The sequence below is a fragment of the Narcine bancroftii genome, chromosome 1, assembly GCF_036971445.1.
Source record: "Narcine bancroftii isolate sNarBan1 chromosome 1, sNarBan1.hap1, whole genome shotgun sequence".
NCBI classification, from domain to species: Eukaryota; Metazoa; Chordata; class Chondrichthyes; order Torpediniformes; family Narcinidae; genus Narcine; species Narcine bancroftii.
This window is the reverse complement of record NC_091469.1, coordinates 316501325-316517012: the sequence shown is the minus strand read 5'-3', so window position 1 is coordinate 316517012 and position 15688 is coordinate 316501325. Positions and strand designations below refer to the sequence as shown.

Here is a 15688-nt window from a genome sequence, read left to right as displayed (position 1 = left end):
GGAGTTAGAATCCCGCATTATCTGTAAAGAGTTTATAGATTCTGCTTGGTTTTTCCCCAGGGCCTCCAGTTTTCTTCAACCATTCAAAAGGTGTAGGTTAATTGGGTTACACGGGGTCATATGCCTGTCTAAATCTTCTATTCCTGGATTTTGTCAAACTACCTTTTCTGCAGATCTGTGTGTATTTACTTTCGATGCTTCACATAAACATTAATGTGCACTCAGTGCCTCTGCATTTGTTTTCATATTTGGAAATTGTAAGAATTCCCAACGTCTGGTATTGCTCCAATAGACTTCCTTGTATCAGTGAGGTAATTGCGCTTTCCCTGCTGCAAGGTCTTACTCAATAAATTGAGTTTGTCAAAGATATGCTGTATGTCCACCTTTGCATCAATGAATTTTTCTCCATGCTCGTTAAAAGAAAGAAACAATTATTTTCCATAATGCAACGAAAACCATTTCCTTTGCACAGTCACCTTACCTTGGTATGTAGTGGTAGCGCTGGAAATGTTCGTCATTTTCATAACAGATATCGGAATAGACCCATCTTGAAGCGGATGTGATTTTCTAAAGTTTAGTTGTTATGACAATTGAAAGTGAAGCATTTAACTGTCCTAAGTTTTAGCTCAATGATGCAATAATCAGTAAAAGCTGAAAGTATACCACTGATGAACCCGCTGTCGTTCAGTCACTGAAGCGGCACCATTAGTTGCACATGCATCCATGTTCTTAAATGGAGTCTATAATTCTTTGAAAATAGACAGTCCCTTAGTATCTGTTCTAATCCTCTGGCAAACGCCATCTCTTAAAATCAGCTCTTTTCCATTCCAGAATCTGGCATAAGCCATAAGAAGAGCGTTGTTCTCTTGCAGAGTGGATTCATCTGATTGTCAAGAGAATTTCTTGGATTGTCATGAAATGGCTAATTGTTTTTCATTGTCCCTTGCCGTCTCTTCAGTTCTTCCAGAAACAGTGGAATTACTCAAAGGAATTGCCTGAATAGTTTCTTTTGCATTTAAGGTTATTACGTCAGATATTATGGAGACTGAAAGCAAAATAAGTGACTCAGCAATGTTCAGAACATTCCACTTTTAGCAATCATTTACTTATTTTCTATGATGTTGCATTGTTGGCTGAGGATATTGCAGTAATGAAATACTGGGGCAACATTACTGACAAGTTGGCTGATGAGTCTCTATGGGTGGAACTGAGGGACAAGAGAGGCATGTTGGGAGTGTACTAAAGGCCCCTAAATAGTCAATGGAAATTAGAGCGAATTTACCAAAAGGTTGCTGCCAGTTGAAGGTCAAATAAGATTGCTGTGGTAGGAGATTTTAACTTTCCAAATTGAATGAGAAAGTCGTAGGATAAAAGGTTTAGACGGGGTGGAATTTGTCTAATGTGTTCAGAAAACTTTTCTCTGGAACCAGGTAGAGGGTCCCAAGGCTATTGCTTGATCTAATCTTGGGAAATTGGAAAGAGCAAATAGATGAAATGTTTGTGGATAAGCCTTTGGAGACCAGCAATCATTCTATTAGGTTTAAGATGGATGTAGAGAGAGACAGGGCAGGAGCAAGAGTTTAAATTAAGAATTGGAGCATGACCAGCTTGAAGGTACAAGACGAGAATGAGCTCAAGTTCATTGGAACATGTTGTTTGAAGGAAGAGGGATGTTTTTGAAAGTGTTGAGAAGAGCCCAGGACGTGTGTTCCTGAAAGGGTGAAACATCACATAGGCAAGCATGGGAAGAATGGATGATGAGGGAAATTCAGGCTCTCTAAGGACAAGGAGGAGACTTGGGGCAGGTATAAGCAGCTGGGAACAAGTGTATACCTGGAGGAGTTTTGGGAACCGAGGAGAAAGTTGATTTTTAAATGTATATTGTGGCAACTCGCCCATACAACAGGCAAACTGGCTCATGGAGTCGCGGGCAAGTCCGCTGCAGATCTGATTTAGCTCTGGGTGCAGGGCAAACCCACAGCCTGGTGGCTGATGTCATGAAGGTCCCGGCAGTTGCAAGTGTCATCGGGTTCTGAGGGATTTGAGCGTGTGCAGGTATTCTATTAAAGTCGGTTGGTTCTGCTCACTTTCAACTCTGCGTGTTTCTTTCGCTCACTGTGTGCCTAGTGTGTCTATGATGGTGACCCCGATGATCCAAACAGCATTTGGACCCAATGATAACTGACCCAAGCATGCAGAATGCAGTTTCACTAAAACTGCCGACTTTCTGGACCTTGCAGCCACAGATCTGGTTTCAGCAAGCTGAAGCCCAAATTCAGGTCAGGCAAATCGTCTCGGGCGCCACAAGGTACTACTATGTGGTTGGGTCACTCGACCAGGAAACAGAAGGTCGCATCATTGACTTCCTACACCAGCCACCAGTTATGGACAAGTATGAAACAATCAAGGTGCTCCTGATCCATACTTTAGGTCTCTCCTGCCGTGAGCACGCTAGGCGACCGCGTGCCATCAGCCTTAATGAACAAGATGCTGGCACTAGCAGATGGCCATAAACCATTTTAACTGTTCGAACAAGACTTTCTCAAGCAGATACCAGAAGATATCCACCTCCTCATCGCTGACTATTTCAGAGACTCATGCAAAGTAGTGGTCCATGCAGATAATCTGTGGCACACCAAGCAGCCATCAAGCAAGTTGCTGCTTCACGCTCTTAGGCCCTGGCTTTCCCCTTGCCACCAACAAAGCCTGTGACGCCTGCAGCAGAGAGCGACCCCACTCTTGGTATTTTTTGTTTTACTATCATAAGTGGGGTTCAGGACCTCACCCTTGCCCTTGCCCTATTCTTTTTTGGGAAATGCTGGGGCCACCGTCGCTAACGGCTATGGGAAATGACCACCGTGATAGCCTCCTATGCTTGTGGGACCAACACTCTGGGCAAAGGTTCCTTGTAAGACATGGGCGGAGGTTAGCATCTTGCCCCCTTGCGCCATGACACCCGCGCCAGGAAGTCAGGACTGGTGCTCACCGCTGCCAGCAACAGCCGTATTTGCACATACGAACCATTCCACTACAGTTTGGTTCCAGCCATTTCAGCTGGTCGTTTACGCTGGCGGCAGAGTCACAGACTTTATTGGGTGCCGGTTTCTCCGAGTGCACTCTCTCCTACTGGACCTCAAGGGACAGCACCTAGTAAATGCCAACACCTTCCAGACCTTCTCGCTCAGCGAAGTTACCTGCCCCCACACCTAGACTCTGTGACTTTGTCAGGCAACAAATTTTCCAGAACACTAGCTCCTGTTTCAACCTTGTACCAATGCCCAACACCTTCCTTTGTTTCCGAGGATCTCCAGAACAGTGACTATGTCTTCGTCTACAGGGACGTGCACCAGACTCCACTCCAGCAGCTGTGCGAGGGCCTGTATAAGGTGGTGCATCAGAACGGAACTATGTGTGTCCTTCACGTGAGTGGCCATGAAGAGACCTCAAGCTGGCACACTTAGACCTGGAGCACCCTGAAACACTGACACCCCCACGCTGACGAGGTTGGCCACCCAAACAGACTAAAGAGGTGTTGGCATGGGTTCCACGCTTCCTTATGCTAGTTCTTGGTGGGGGGGGTGTGGGTCATGTGGCGCCTCGCCCACACAACAGGCGAACTGGCTCATGGAGTCGCAGGCAAGTCTGTGGCAAATCTGACTGAGAGCTCTGGGTATGGGGCAAACCCACAGCCTGGCAGCTGATGTCATAAAGGTCCTGGGAGTCGCAAGTGTCATTGGGTTCCAAGGGATTTAAACACGTGCGAGAGTCTATTAAAGTCAGTTGGTTCAACTCACTTTTGACTCTATGGTTTTATATATATATATATATCTATTTCAGGGGGGCAGGAGAATGCTCTGACAGATAATATTAAGGATAATCCCAAGAGATTTTACAAATATACAAATGGTAAAATGGCAACCGTGGTGGGGGGGCGGGGTGGGGGCAGGTGAGGGAGGACATCTCTAGACTCCATGCAGTCAATTCTCTGTGGAGCCACAGGAGATGGGCAAGGTCCTCACAGAGTACTTTGCTGTTTATATTGTGGAAAAAGACATGAAGAATGAGGAATTTCGGCAGTCAATGCTAATGTCTTGAACTCCTGGGCCTGGTCAGATATATTCAATGACATTGTTGGAAGCTAGAGTCATCATTGTACAGGTGACTGTAGGTTGGCAAATGGTATTGAACAAAGGCTGCAGGGAAAAGCTTGGGAACTACAGGCCAGCGAACCTAACGTTATTAAAGAGTACACTGGAGGGGGTTGATATCCATGCACTTGGATGGACAAAGGCTGATTTGGGATAGTCAACATGGTTTTGTAACTAGGAGGTCATGTTTCCAATCTAATTGAGTTTCTTGAAGAGGTAAAACACAGGATTCTGTTGACACTGTGGATACGTGAAAAAGCACATAAATGCTGGAGAAACTCAGCAGTTCAAACAGTGCCTTTATGTAACAAAGGTTAAGATACAGAACCAATGTTTTAGGCTTGAGACCTTTATCAAAGTGGGGGAAATAAGAGATGTCTGAACAAAAGGGGAAGGGGTGGTGAGGGTGGGAGATGATAGATGGTTGGGGGGAGGGAGGGGAGTAGAGGACAACAGGAAGAGGGGGAGGAGTCTAGGCCAGGTGGAGAGAGAAAGGAAGTAGGAACTGGAATGACTAGTTAAGGGAAGGGGATGGACAAACTGATTAGTGGAATGCAGTGAACTCAGTGTTCATACCCTGGAGTTGGAGGGTGCCCAGGAGAAAAATGAGGTGTTGTTCCTCCAATCTGCTGGTGGTCAGGGTGGGATAGTGTTGAAGGCCATGGATAGGTGAGCTTGAGAGTGTGTCTCAGAATTGAGATGGTTGGCTACGGGGAGGTCGCTTTTGTTACAGATGGAGAGGAGGTGCTGGGCAAAGTGATCTCCTAATCTGTGACCAGTCTCTCCAATGTACAGAGGGGCACCGGATGCAATAAATGAGTTCTTTGGAGGTTCAGGTGAAGGGTTGCTTCACCGAAAGGTCTGTTTGGGACCTTGGACTGTGGTTTGTGGGAGTTGGAGGGTTTGTGTGAGAAGCAGGGGTGCCTTCACAGATTTCACTCGAGACAAAAATTGAGAACAAAGAACATTTATTTTACAACAGTGCAAAGTTGGGGGCTTCCCCTTGCCCTGGGAATACACACACATGTACTGGGGCTTACCCAACTTTTTATACATTCTATTTCAGTACAGAGGTACCTCTCCCCTTAACATTCTTCTGCCTCCTGGATTGGTTTGGCATTAGGTAATTCTGCCTATGTGCAGTTTGTGTGCCTTTCTGTGTGTATACTTGTTTACCAGGAAGTGTCGTGTATTTGTTCTTATTCATAAATCTCAACCCTCAGGACTTGCTAAATCTATCTACTTGCTATAAGACCCCTATTCTATTATACTTGCTTAACCTTTCTTCGCACTCTATTCTACTCCACCCTTATTCCATTATCTCTCACAATCCACCCTTTTTGTTTAGCTACACTTAGTAAAACCTAAAGCAAGGAAGTATTATTTTAAGCTTGGTCTTTTTCCCAGCGAATGAGTAAACGAACTGCAGCCTCAGCATCATCAGACGGAGTTTGGAAAGCATACATCATTTGGGTTGTAGTGACCTGATGAAGGGCCCGTTGAATTAAACACTGTACACCAGGCATTATGCAGGGAATTATTATGAGGGCTAAAATAAAAAGCCCAGCTGCTATAAGGGCCGTGTGTATCCAACTCCAGTCGCCAGTAAAAAGTTTAGTCCACCACGTCGGACCAAGGATGCCAAGTCTGGACCGGGACATGGGAAAGTTTTCGAATCCCTGAAGAAATATTTTTTACCACCTGGCCATTGTCATCAATATTCAAGCAACAATTGGTAAGGTTCAATTTTCCACAAACGCCGCCCTCAACAGCCAACAAGTAATCAAGGGCCAGGTGTTTTTGATAAACTGTAGCATGTATCTGTCATTGTTCTTCAGCCAATAAATCCAAGGCCATCGCTCTCTGATTGGTGATAATTTCCAAAACTGCCTGGAGTCTGATCAAACGATTTAGTATGTAAATTGGGGTTCGATATCCCCATGATCCATCCTGAGCCCAAGTAGCAGGGCCATAATATGAAATAATATGTTCAGGGGGCCAATCTTCACCCCAATTTCCAATTTTAAGTTCTCTCTTTGGACAAGTATCTTGAGGAGATTGTGGGATTAGCCGCATATATAGCTTGGTGGAAAGGTGATGGTCGGCATGCAAAGGCAGTAAGACAAATTGACGTTGAATGATTCCAATACAACAAGTCCCGCTCCAATCAGGTTCTAAAAAGGTATAAGCCATATTCCCACAAATCCAATATAAGCCCTCTGGGGCATATCCATGTGGGATAGTCTGGTTCCAGATCTGCTGAAGCGAGGGGATGCCCCAGTAAGGATTTTCACCTGAACAGTTCCATATGCAACTGGTGTCATTGATACTCTCATAAAGCACACAATCTGAATCTTTTTCCATAGAGAAATACCAGGTAGGGGTTGCAGGATGCCAAACAGCTGTAGTATTCTTGAGCAGCTTAAGCCGTTTACAACTGGAATCCCCCTTATAGTGACGGCCTTCAGCCTTCCGAACGCATTCGTGACCCAGTGGGTGATTTACAAGATGCCAAGTTTGGGGGGGGCGTTCAATATCATTCGTTGTAGCATTAAAGCGTAGAAGTTCCCATATATCCAAAGGCTCACCTTGCCAGGGCCAGGTACCATCTTTAGTTGGCCCTCTGCAAATCTAACAATTCTTCAACCCCAGCAAGTCAGCTGTTCGTTGACCCATTTATTGTCACCTAACCGGTGAATAGCAGCTTGTCTGCGAGCATTAGCACATATATCCCCTTTATTCCTACTCCAGGTATAGCCCTGACTAATATTTTGCTTATTATTCTCCCACCATCTTCTTTGTACCATATTCTTGGCACTTGTCTTTTTAATACACGTAGAGGCTGGGACGCAAACCCAATCCACTCCCCTAGGACAGTTCTGCTTCCCTGGTCCATTTTGGGATCCTAAATTAAACCATAATAAATAAGGTACCCCACTATGAATACACTCTATACCTGTGCCCTGTCTGCATTCTAAAGGTAAACTTGTCTATTCTTCAAAGTAACTATCACCTCTACTGCCCCTATTCCAGGAGGACTTTATACATTGTGTACAATAGGATGGTTTCCCAAAAATTGGAAACCAGCAGGAAAACAATACCACAAATAATAAAAATAACATTACAACAGTTTTTGTCGGCGGAGTGTAACTTTCAGACCTGAAGGATGCAAAACTGCATGCTAGGTGGAGGGGATATTATCAACGTCCTTAGTCTGTGGATTAGCACGTTTAATGCGTTGTACGTGAGTCCATCCCTTTTCTTTTGTTCGTACTGCAGTGTCTGTAATCAAAAGTACACAATAAGGGCCGTCCCATATAGGTTCTAGTTTATGGTCTTGCCACGCTCTTACATATACCCAATCACCAGCTTTAATGGAATGAATAGGATTAATCCAGAGGTGGGTTTTGAGCTAATAAGCCCTTCTGTCTTAAGTCATATAAAGAAGTAGAAAGTCTCTATAAGTATTTAGATAGCCTCAGGGGTAGGGAAATCGGCGTGGAATCCCATGTAAGGAAGACCGAACATCATCTCATTTGGTGAGACCGCAAGGTCTTTACGGGGAGCTGTGCGGATCCTGATTAAGTAAGCATTTAATCCAGGAGAGGCCAGTTTCCTCAAAGTCGAGTGAGTTGGTTTTTAAGGGTCTGATTCATCCACTCGACTCAGCCTGAACTCTGAGGGTGCCGTGGGGTATGTAACTGCCAATCTATTCCCAAGATTTTACACACCCCCTGGAGTACCTGAGAGGTAAAATGTGTACCTCGATATGAATCAATAGTTTGCACAATACCGTAACGTGAAACAATAGCCTCTAGTAATATCCGAATAACGGTGTTAGCACGATCATTAGGGGTCGGGAAAGCCTCAACCCATCGAGTAAAATGATCCACCATTACTAGGAGATGTTTATAGACCCCGATCTTGGGCAATTCCGTGAAGTCAATCTGTATTCGTTGAAACGGGCGTACGGCTATATCGCGACCCCCAGGTCTTACATAGCACATGACTTTCTTATTCACTCGCTGACAAATTGGACATCCCTGAGTACTCTGTTTGGCTAAGGTATATATTCCAGAACAATTAAAGGACCATATAATGGCGTCAACAAGTGCTTGCGTTCCCCAGTGTGTCTGCTGATGGAGCTGATCAATAATCTGACGAGCCAAGGTTTTATTCAGGACTTGACATCCCTCTGCCGTCCACCATAACCCATCTGCAGTTTGACACATTCCCTGGTCTTTCCGAATCTTTCCGAAGGTGTGTACTACACCAAAAGCATACACAATTCACAGGATTGGGCCGACCAATGACCGGGAAGATGACCGGACTCAATCACAGCTCCTTCATTCCCGTCCACTACACTATACCCGCTGTAACGAATGCCATCAATGCAGCGGGAAGATCCATCAATAAACCATCTTTCACCCTCTCGTAAAGGTTCATCGCTTAAATCATCTCTAATTTTTGTCTGTAAATCTATCACTTCTAAGCATACATGCTCTAAATCATTGGGGACAGTATCGGAATCTGGAGAAGCCAAGAAGGCGGCTGGATTCTGATCTTTATTTGTAATCAATGTCAAATCATCCCTATCCATGAGAATCACTTCATACTTTAAAATTCTGGAATCGGTAAACCACCTTTCGGCACGTTGTAAAAGAATGGTGTGAACTGTCATCAGGGCACCAAATGTAATTTTGCATCCTTCCTCTACTAGAATGGCAGTGGCCGCAATTGTTTGCACACATTCTGGCCAACCACGACAAACAGGATCTAAAATCTTCGATAGAAAGGCAACTGGTTGTCTAAAGGCTGCTCGCTCTTGTGTTAATACTCCCATGGCCACACCGTCTTTCGTATTGGGGAATATGGCTTATTTAGGTCGGGTAAGGCCAAAACTGGGGCATTAGTAAGACGCTGTTTCACCATATCAAAATCTTTAATCTCCCCCTCCGCCCAAACAATTTCACACCCTAGAGTCGCAAGTTTATCAGAAAGAAATTTGACCAGGCTGGAATAATTCTCAATCCAAATCCTACAGTATCCCACCAAACAAAGGAATTTCCTAAGTTCTTGAGCATTCTTTGGAAGTGGGTTCTGCAAAATACCCCGTATTCTCTCTGGACTTATCTTTCAAATTCCTTGACTAACCAAATTACCTAAGTATTTAACCTCAGATTGAACAAATTGCAACTTCGATTCACTCACTCTAAGACTCTTATTCCCTAGAAAATTTTTTAAAAATCAACAGTTTAACCAAATCATACATTTCCCCTGTGATTAATAAATCATCCACATATTGTAATAATTGACAATCCTCTCTCCGAAGGGCCTCATCTAATACCTGTTTCAAAACTTGGCCAAACAAATTTGGTGATTCCGTAAAATCCTGGGGAAGGACCGTCCACCGGTATTGATTTTTCCGTCCTGTAAAGGGATTTTCCCATTCAAATGCAAACATGTTCCTACTGTCCATTGCCAAAGGGTAGGTCCAGAAGGCATCTTTGAGATTAATTACTGAACCACTTACTATGCGGGTTAATTCTACCTATCAATGTATAAGGGTTAGGTAAACCGGATAACGGGTGAGAATAATTTTGTTTAACTCTCTAAAATCCTGTACTAATCGGTATGTGCCGTCTGGTTTTTGGTCAGGTAAAATTGGAGTATTAAAAGGTGACATGCAGGGTTCGAGTATACCGTCTTTCACCAATTGGTCAATTACTGGCTGCAGCTCCTTTCGGCCAGCCATAGGAATTGGATACTGTTTTCGTCGAACTACGGTCTTTTAGCGTAACTTGCAGGGGAGGAAACCCTCCTCTATTGCCTCTTTTCGCCCATACCCTAGGATTTGTTAGTCCCCGATCCTCCTCTGTCAGCACATAAAATTGAACCCCAAAACCCAATGCCTGTGGTCTGGTACCGATAGCCAATTGGTCCTGTAACTCACGTCCCAACAAGCAAACCCCAGCTTGGGGAACTAATAAGATCATCTGTAACTATCTTTCCTCCCATTTGTATCTTTACATTTTTTAAATTTAGGGACCGCAAAATCTCTCTCCCCCCCCCCCACCCCCGAAATCATCACCGTCCCCTCTGTCTTAACACCCTCGGGCCGTTGTAAAATACTAGACCGGGCTGCCCCAGAATCTACTAGAAAAGTCATTTTGTCACCATGGGGTCCTACGCTTAAATTTACTAATGGTTCTCCGTGCAGCCCTACGGTATGCATTAGCTGAGAACCATGACCCCCCCACCCCCATTCATAATCTGCCTCCATCAATGCGTAAGATCGCGTCTCCGTGGCCCGCATCGGGCATTCCCTCTTAAAGTGTCCCTCCTTTTTACAATAATAGCATACCAATGCTCCTGTTTCCCAATTTCTGCCAGGGTCTCCACGGGGACCCGGGAACGGTCGCCATCCCCGGAATCCTCCTCTACCTCTGTCCTGGTCTCTACTTCCCCCCTCCCGGCGCTCCTCCCAACATCCAGGAGCCGATACGCGGCTCCTAACACTTCCTTGCTTTCCACCCACAACTTCCTTTACTGCCTTCATCAAAATCTTAGCCTTTCCTTTCTGTTTTTCTTCAGACCTCTGGACGTATGCCCTTTGTGCTGTGATAGTCCCTGTTCATGCCAATTCTCTGTCTTTTGTAATTTCTTCCTGATATCTAAAGCTGAATTAGTAACAAACCCCGTCAATACCAACTGTTTGCCTGCTGGGGATTCTATATCCAAGCCCCCATATTGCTGGATGGCCGCACGTAATCTAGTCAAAAATGCAGAGGGGTCTCCTTGGGGAACCTCAAATGCCTTCTTAAAGTTCTGTCCTTTTTGAACAGACTCCTTCATTCCTTTTACTAGATTAACCCTGTGCTCATCCATTCGTGTGCGACCATCATTAGTAGTCTTATCCCAATTTGGGTTTACCAGGGGAAATTTAGCTTCTCCAGGTATCGCCTCCGGCCCCTCCTCCCCCGTTCCCTATCCCAGACTCTGATCCCTGCCTGGCGGATCATTCCATGCTCATCCAAAGTAAATAAAGATAGACATTAATCCATCCCAGGTATATATATTAGATCCTAAAAATTGATCTAATTGTTCTGCACATCCCTGAGGGTCTTCTATCAGAGAGGTCATTTCCTTAAAATTGCGCACCTCAGTACTAGTCAAAGGCACATTCACAAATCCGAGACCCCCTGCATCCCCTCCCAAGGGAACCTCTCGTAAAGGTCTCATCCAGTTAGTTTCTGGCTTATCTCCTCCTCAATGATGGTTAAGTTCCTGCCCCCTGGGGGTCAAATCAAAGAGTCCTGCCCCTTCCTCCCGAAGGGCCTCATACTGTTCTTCTGAATGACCCTTACAATCAAAGTCTCCTCCCTCTCGTGTCAATTGAGGCGGTAATCTTGCACTCTGTAAGCAAGTCATCATACCACCCCTACTTTTTCCTTCTTTCTTTAACTGTGGGGGAGGAGGGGAAGGTGAAGAAGGGTAAAGCATAGGGGAGAGGGAGGGGATGGGAGCCACCACAGGGGAAACATAAGGTGGAGGAAGGGAATGTAACACATCCCATCCCTTTATTTCGGGGTCAGAAGGTTCCTCATCCTTCTTATTTGTAAATTTCTTCTTGTCCAATATAATCTGATTAAATGATTCACTAAGCCAACAGGCTGCATATTCCCTACTCCCGGTATTGTCTCCTTGATTTTGGTCGAGCCAGATGTTCAATGCCTGACACATCCAGTCCTCGTCGGATCCGAACTTTGGCCAATATACTGAACTCCCTTTTATCAGATTCTTAACCCATTCCTGACAACAATACCTGACCATGGTCTGCTTATCCTTCCCATGGGTTTTCCCTGCACTCCAATTGGATAGCATTAGTCCTTAAGGACTATGTTTCGGTATTTTATCCTCCCGTCCTTAAGGACTTCCTCCTCCTATATAGGCAGGATAATGAAATTCCAGTAGCTATTCCTAGCGCGCTTCCTTAACATCCTCCCGTCGTTTGTTCTCAATGCCTCTTCTCGGATATCACTCGCTTCATCCACTGACCAACTACCCGTCGTCTGGGAGTCCAGTTGAATCAGCCGGGGTGCACCTACCCCCGTCGTCAGGCACTCTGTTAGTAGAGGGCGTGCGATACCGGACGCTTCCCCAAGTTGTGAGCAGCAGAGGTGCCTTCACAGATTTCACTCGAGACAAAAATTGAGAACAAAGAACATTTCTTTTACAACAGTGCAAAATTGGGTGCTTTCCCTTACCCTGGGAATACACACACGTACTGGGGCTTACCCAACTTTTTATACATTCTATTTCAGGACAGAGGTACCTCCCCCCTTAACATTCTTCTGCCTCCTGGATTGGTTTGGCATTAGGTAATTCTGCCTACATACAGTTTGTGTGCTTTTCTGTGTGTATACTTGTTTACCAGGAAGTGTCATGTCTTTGTTCTTATTCATAAATCTCAACCCCCAGGACTTGCTAAATCTATCTACTTGCTATAAGACCCCTATTCTATTATACTTGCTTAACCCTTCTTCGCACTCTATTCTACTCCACCCTTATTCCATTATCTCTCACAGTTTGTAATGAATGTCAGTGGAGAATCTGTCTCCTGAGTTGGAATTTCTTGACGACGTGACCAGGACGATTGGCGAGAGCAGAACTGTGGACATGTATATGATTTCAGCATGGCATTGAATAAGGGCTTGCACAGTAGCTGCTCTGAAAGGTTTGATTGTATGGGATCCAATAGGAAGCAGGGGGTAATGGTGGAAGATTTTTTTTTGGACAGGAGGTTGATGACTAATGGTGTGCCACAGGGTTCAGTGCTAGGCCTATTGGTGTTTGAAATTTATATCAATGAATTGGATGAAAACATGCATTGCATGATCAGCAAGTTTGCAGATGACACTAAAGTGTCTGATGTTGTAGATAGTGAAGACAGTTGGCAAAGATTGCAGCAGGATTGAGTGAATGCAGAGTGTCTTTTGCCCAGAGTAAAGGAATCCATAACCAAAGGATGTGGGTTTAAAGTGAGGGATGAGAAATTTAACAGGAAACCGAGAGGCAACTTTTTCTTTGACACAGGATGGTGGGTATATGGAATGGGCTGCTGGAGGAGGTGGTGGTTGAAGCCGGTACTATTGCAACGTTTAAGAAAAAATATGGACAGATGTATGGATAGGATGGGTTGAGTGGGATGTGGGCCAAACATAGGCAGTTGAGACTAGAGTGGGTGGGACATTTTGACCAGCAATGGTGAAGAGTCAATTTCATGCTGTGTGCCTATAAAATAACCTGTTTAAATTTACACAGGAATGTTTGACCGGAATAATAGAGGAGGAGTGGATTTCAATGAATTTGTGGGTCTTTGGAAGTACATAAATGATTGGCAAAACATATTTCGAACTTATGACAGAGATAATTCCAATTTCATTGACAAGAATGAGTTGAAACAGGCTTTAACAAGTTTTGGTAAGTAGTCGACCCATTCATTATACACTCTATTTGTGTTGTTTGAAATGGAAATTGAAGAATATCAATAATAAGATTAAAATCTGTGAATGTTCTGTAAATGAGATTTTTTTTAAATTATATCACATTATTACAAAGTTATTGATTTAATACATGTTGATTTATATAAAAAGAAATATTACAAAAAAACATCTAAACCCTCTCTTCCAACCCTTCTACCCCCCCCCCCCACAAAAATACTAACGATAAAAAGAAACCTAACTTACTAAAGCACATAATGGATATGATTAGATACTGAATTGTATTGCTTTAAGAAACACTCAAAGATATCAAAAACATTTCACAAGGAAACATTTATTTTTAAGGGAAGGCTTCTCTGGTCCGGACAATTCAAAGGAATTATTTATAATTTCAAACCTGGTTTGAGCATACGGGCTCTGAATCTGTAAAAAGATAGAATATTTACCTCTTAAATTGTATGTAATTTTTTTCTAATGGAATACAACTTTGAATCTCTGTTTGCCATCTTCCTAATGTTAATGAAACATCTGATTTCCAAGTGACAGCAATACATTTCCTTGCTTTCATCAAAGCTAATTTAATAAATTTCAACTGAAAATCTGATAAATGTAGTTTAGGAGTTGTATTTTCAAAATTCCCCATCAAAAATAACTCTGGGTTCAGTGGAAAAACTACACCTGTAACCTGTTACAAAAACTTACTAATAGAAATCCAAAACGGTTTAACTTTTGAACAAGACAAAATGAGAGATCTTCAAAAGAAAGAAAGGAGCCATGAAATCCAAGGAGAAAGGTAACATTTATTAGTCTGAATGTTAACAGGCTAAATGGGACAGTGAAAAGGTAAAAGGTCTTGGTGTAGCGGTAGCTATACGCTCAGAAACACACCACTGGACTCGGTGGGGTTTCAGTTGAACTGCTTTATTTGAATTCTACGTGTGTCCCTTTAAGGCCAATGGGAGTTCCAACCCACGCAGCAGTGGCGTCATCACGTTGCCTGGGGTACGAACTGTGTCCTAAGCCATGAGGTAATCAGCAAGCCCCGACAGTGCCATCATCCTGCAGCTGCTCCACCAGCGCAGCGATACAAGCGATGCCAGTTCGCTACAAGAGATGTGCACCGCCACACAACCCCTCAGAACCGGCTTACGCACCTTGCCGGTTGGGCAGCTGAACCTTTCGTTTAGGTTTTGCCGTTATCACGTGTTGGACCATCCAAATGCGCCAGTTTCAGTCTATCAACAGTAAATAGCTCCTCCCTGCCCCCAATGTCCAGGGTAAAAGTCTTTCCCGAACAGTGTAGGACCTTGTACAAGCCCTCATATGGGCGCTGTAGGGGGTTAGAGTGTGGACCATGCCGGACGAAAACAAAATCCAATGAGGCCAGCTCCTTTGGGATGTTTGCCGTGGTGGGTTGGTGGTGGAGGTGCCAGCGAGGCAAGTCAGTTGCGGAGGTCTACGAGTAGAGTTGGGTTCTCGCCTCCGGATTCTGTGCCTGGACCGAAGAACTCTCCCGGTAGCGACAGTGGTGAACCAAAGGCGAATTCCGCAAATGAAACCTGGAGATCCTCCTTCGGGGTTGTTCAGATGCCATCAGGACCCAAGGCAGATCGTCTGCCCAATTAGGTCCTTTGAGCCGCACCATGAGAGCCACCTTGAAGTGCCGATGGAAGTGCTCCACGAGTCCATTAGCCTGGGGATGATGAGCTGTGGTGTGGTGGAACTTGATCCCCAGGAGGTTGGCCAGTTGCGCCCAGAGGGTGGAAGTGAACTGAGCATCCCTATCACTGGTCGTGTGAGCCGGGACACCAATCCAGGCAACACAATTAGCGAGTAGGGCTCTGGCACAGGACTCAGCAGAAGTGTCTTCCAGCCACCTTGTCATCCGGTTGACCACAGCCAGGAGGTAGCAGGCATCCCTGGACCCACTACATCGATGTGGATATGTTCGAACCTCCTGGCTGGCGGGGCTTTAGACATGGCGCTGGACTTTAGAGGCTTGGCAGTGCGTACAATTCCTCGTCATCTGGGCCACTT

At 44.7% G+C, this 15688-nt stretch overlaps 1 protein-coding gene across 3 annotated transcripts in view; it reads left to right on the top strand.

Moving 5' to 3' along the window:
• Positions 1–15688, top strand: part of pdcd6 (programmed cell death 6) — a 92103-nt gene that overhangs the window by 64194 nt on the left and 12221 nt on the right. For all 3 annotated transcript variants that reach the window (XM_069906387.1, XM_069906398.1, XM_069906392.1), the window contains exon 4: positions 13473–13631. In XM_069906387.1, the coding sequence (XP_069762488.1) occupies positions 13473–13631 (159 nt within the window). The remainder of the gene's footprint in view (positions 1–13472; positions 13632–15688) is intronic.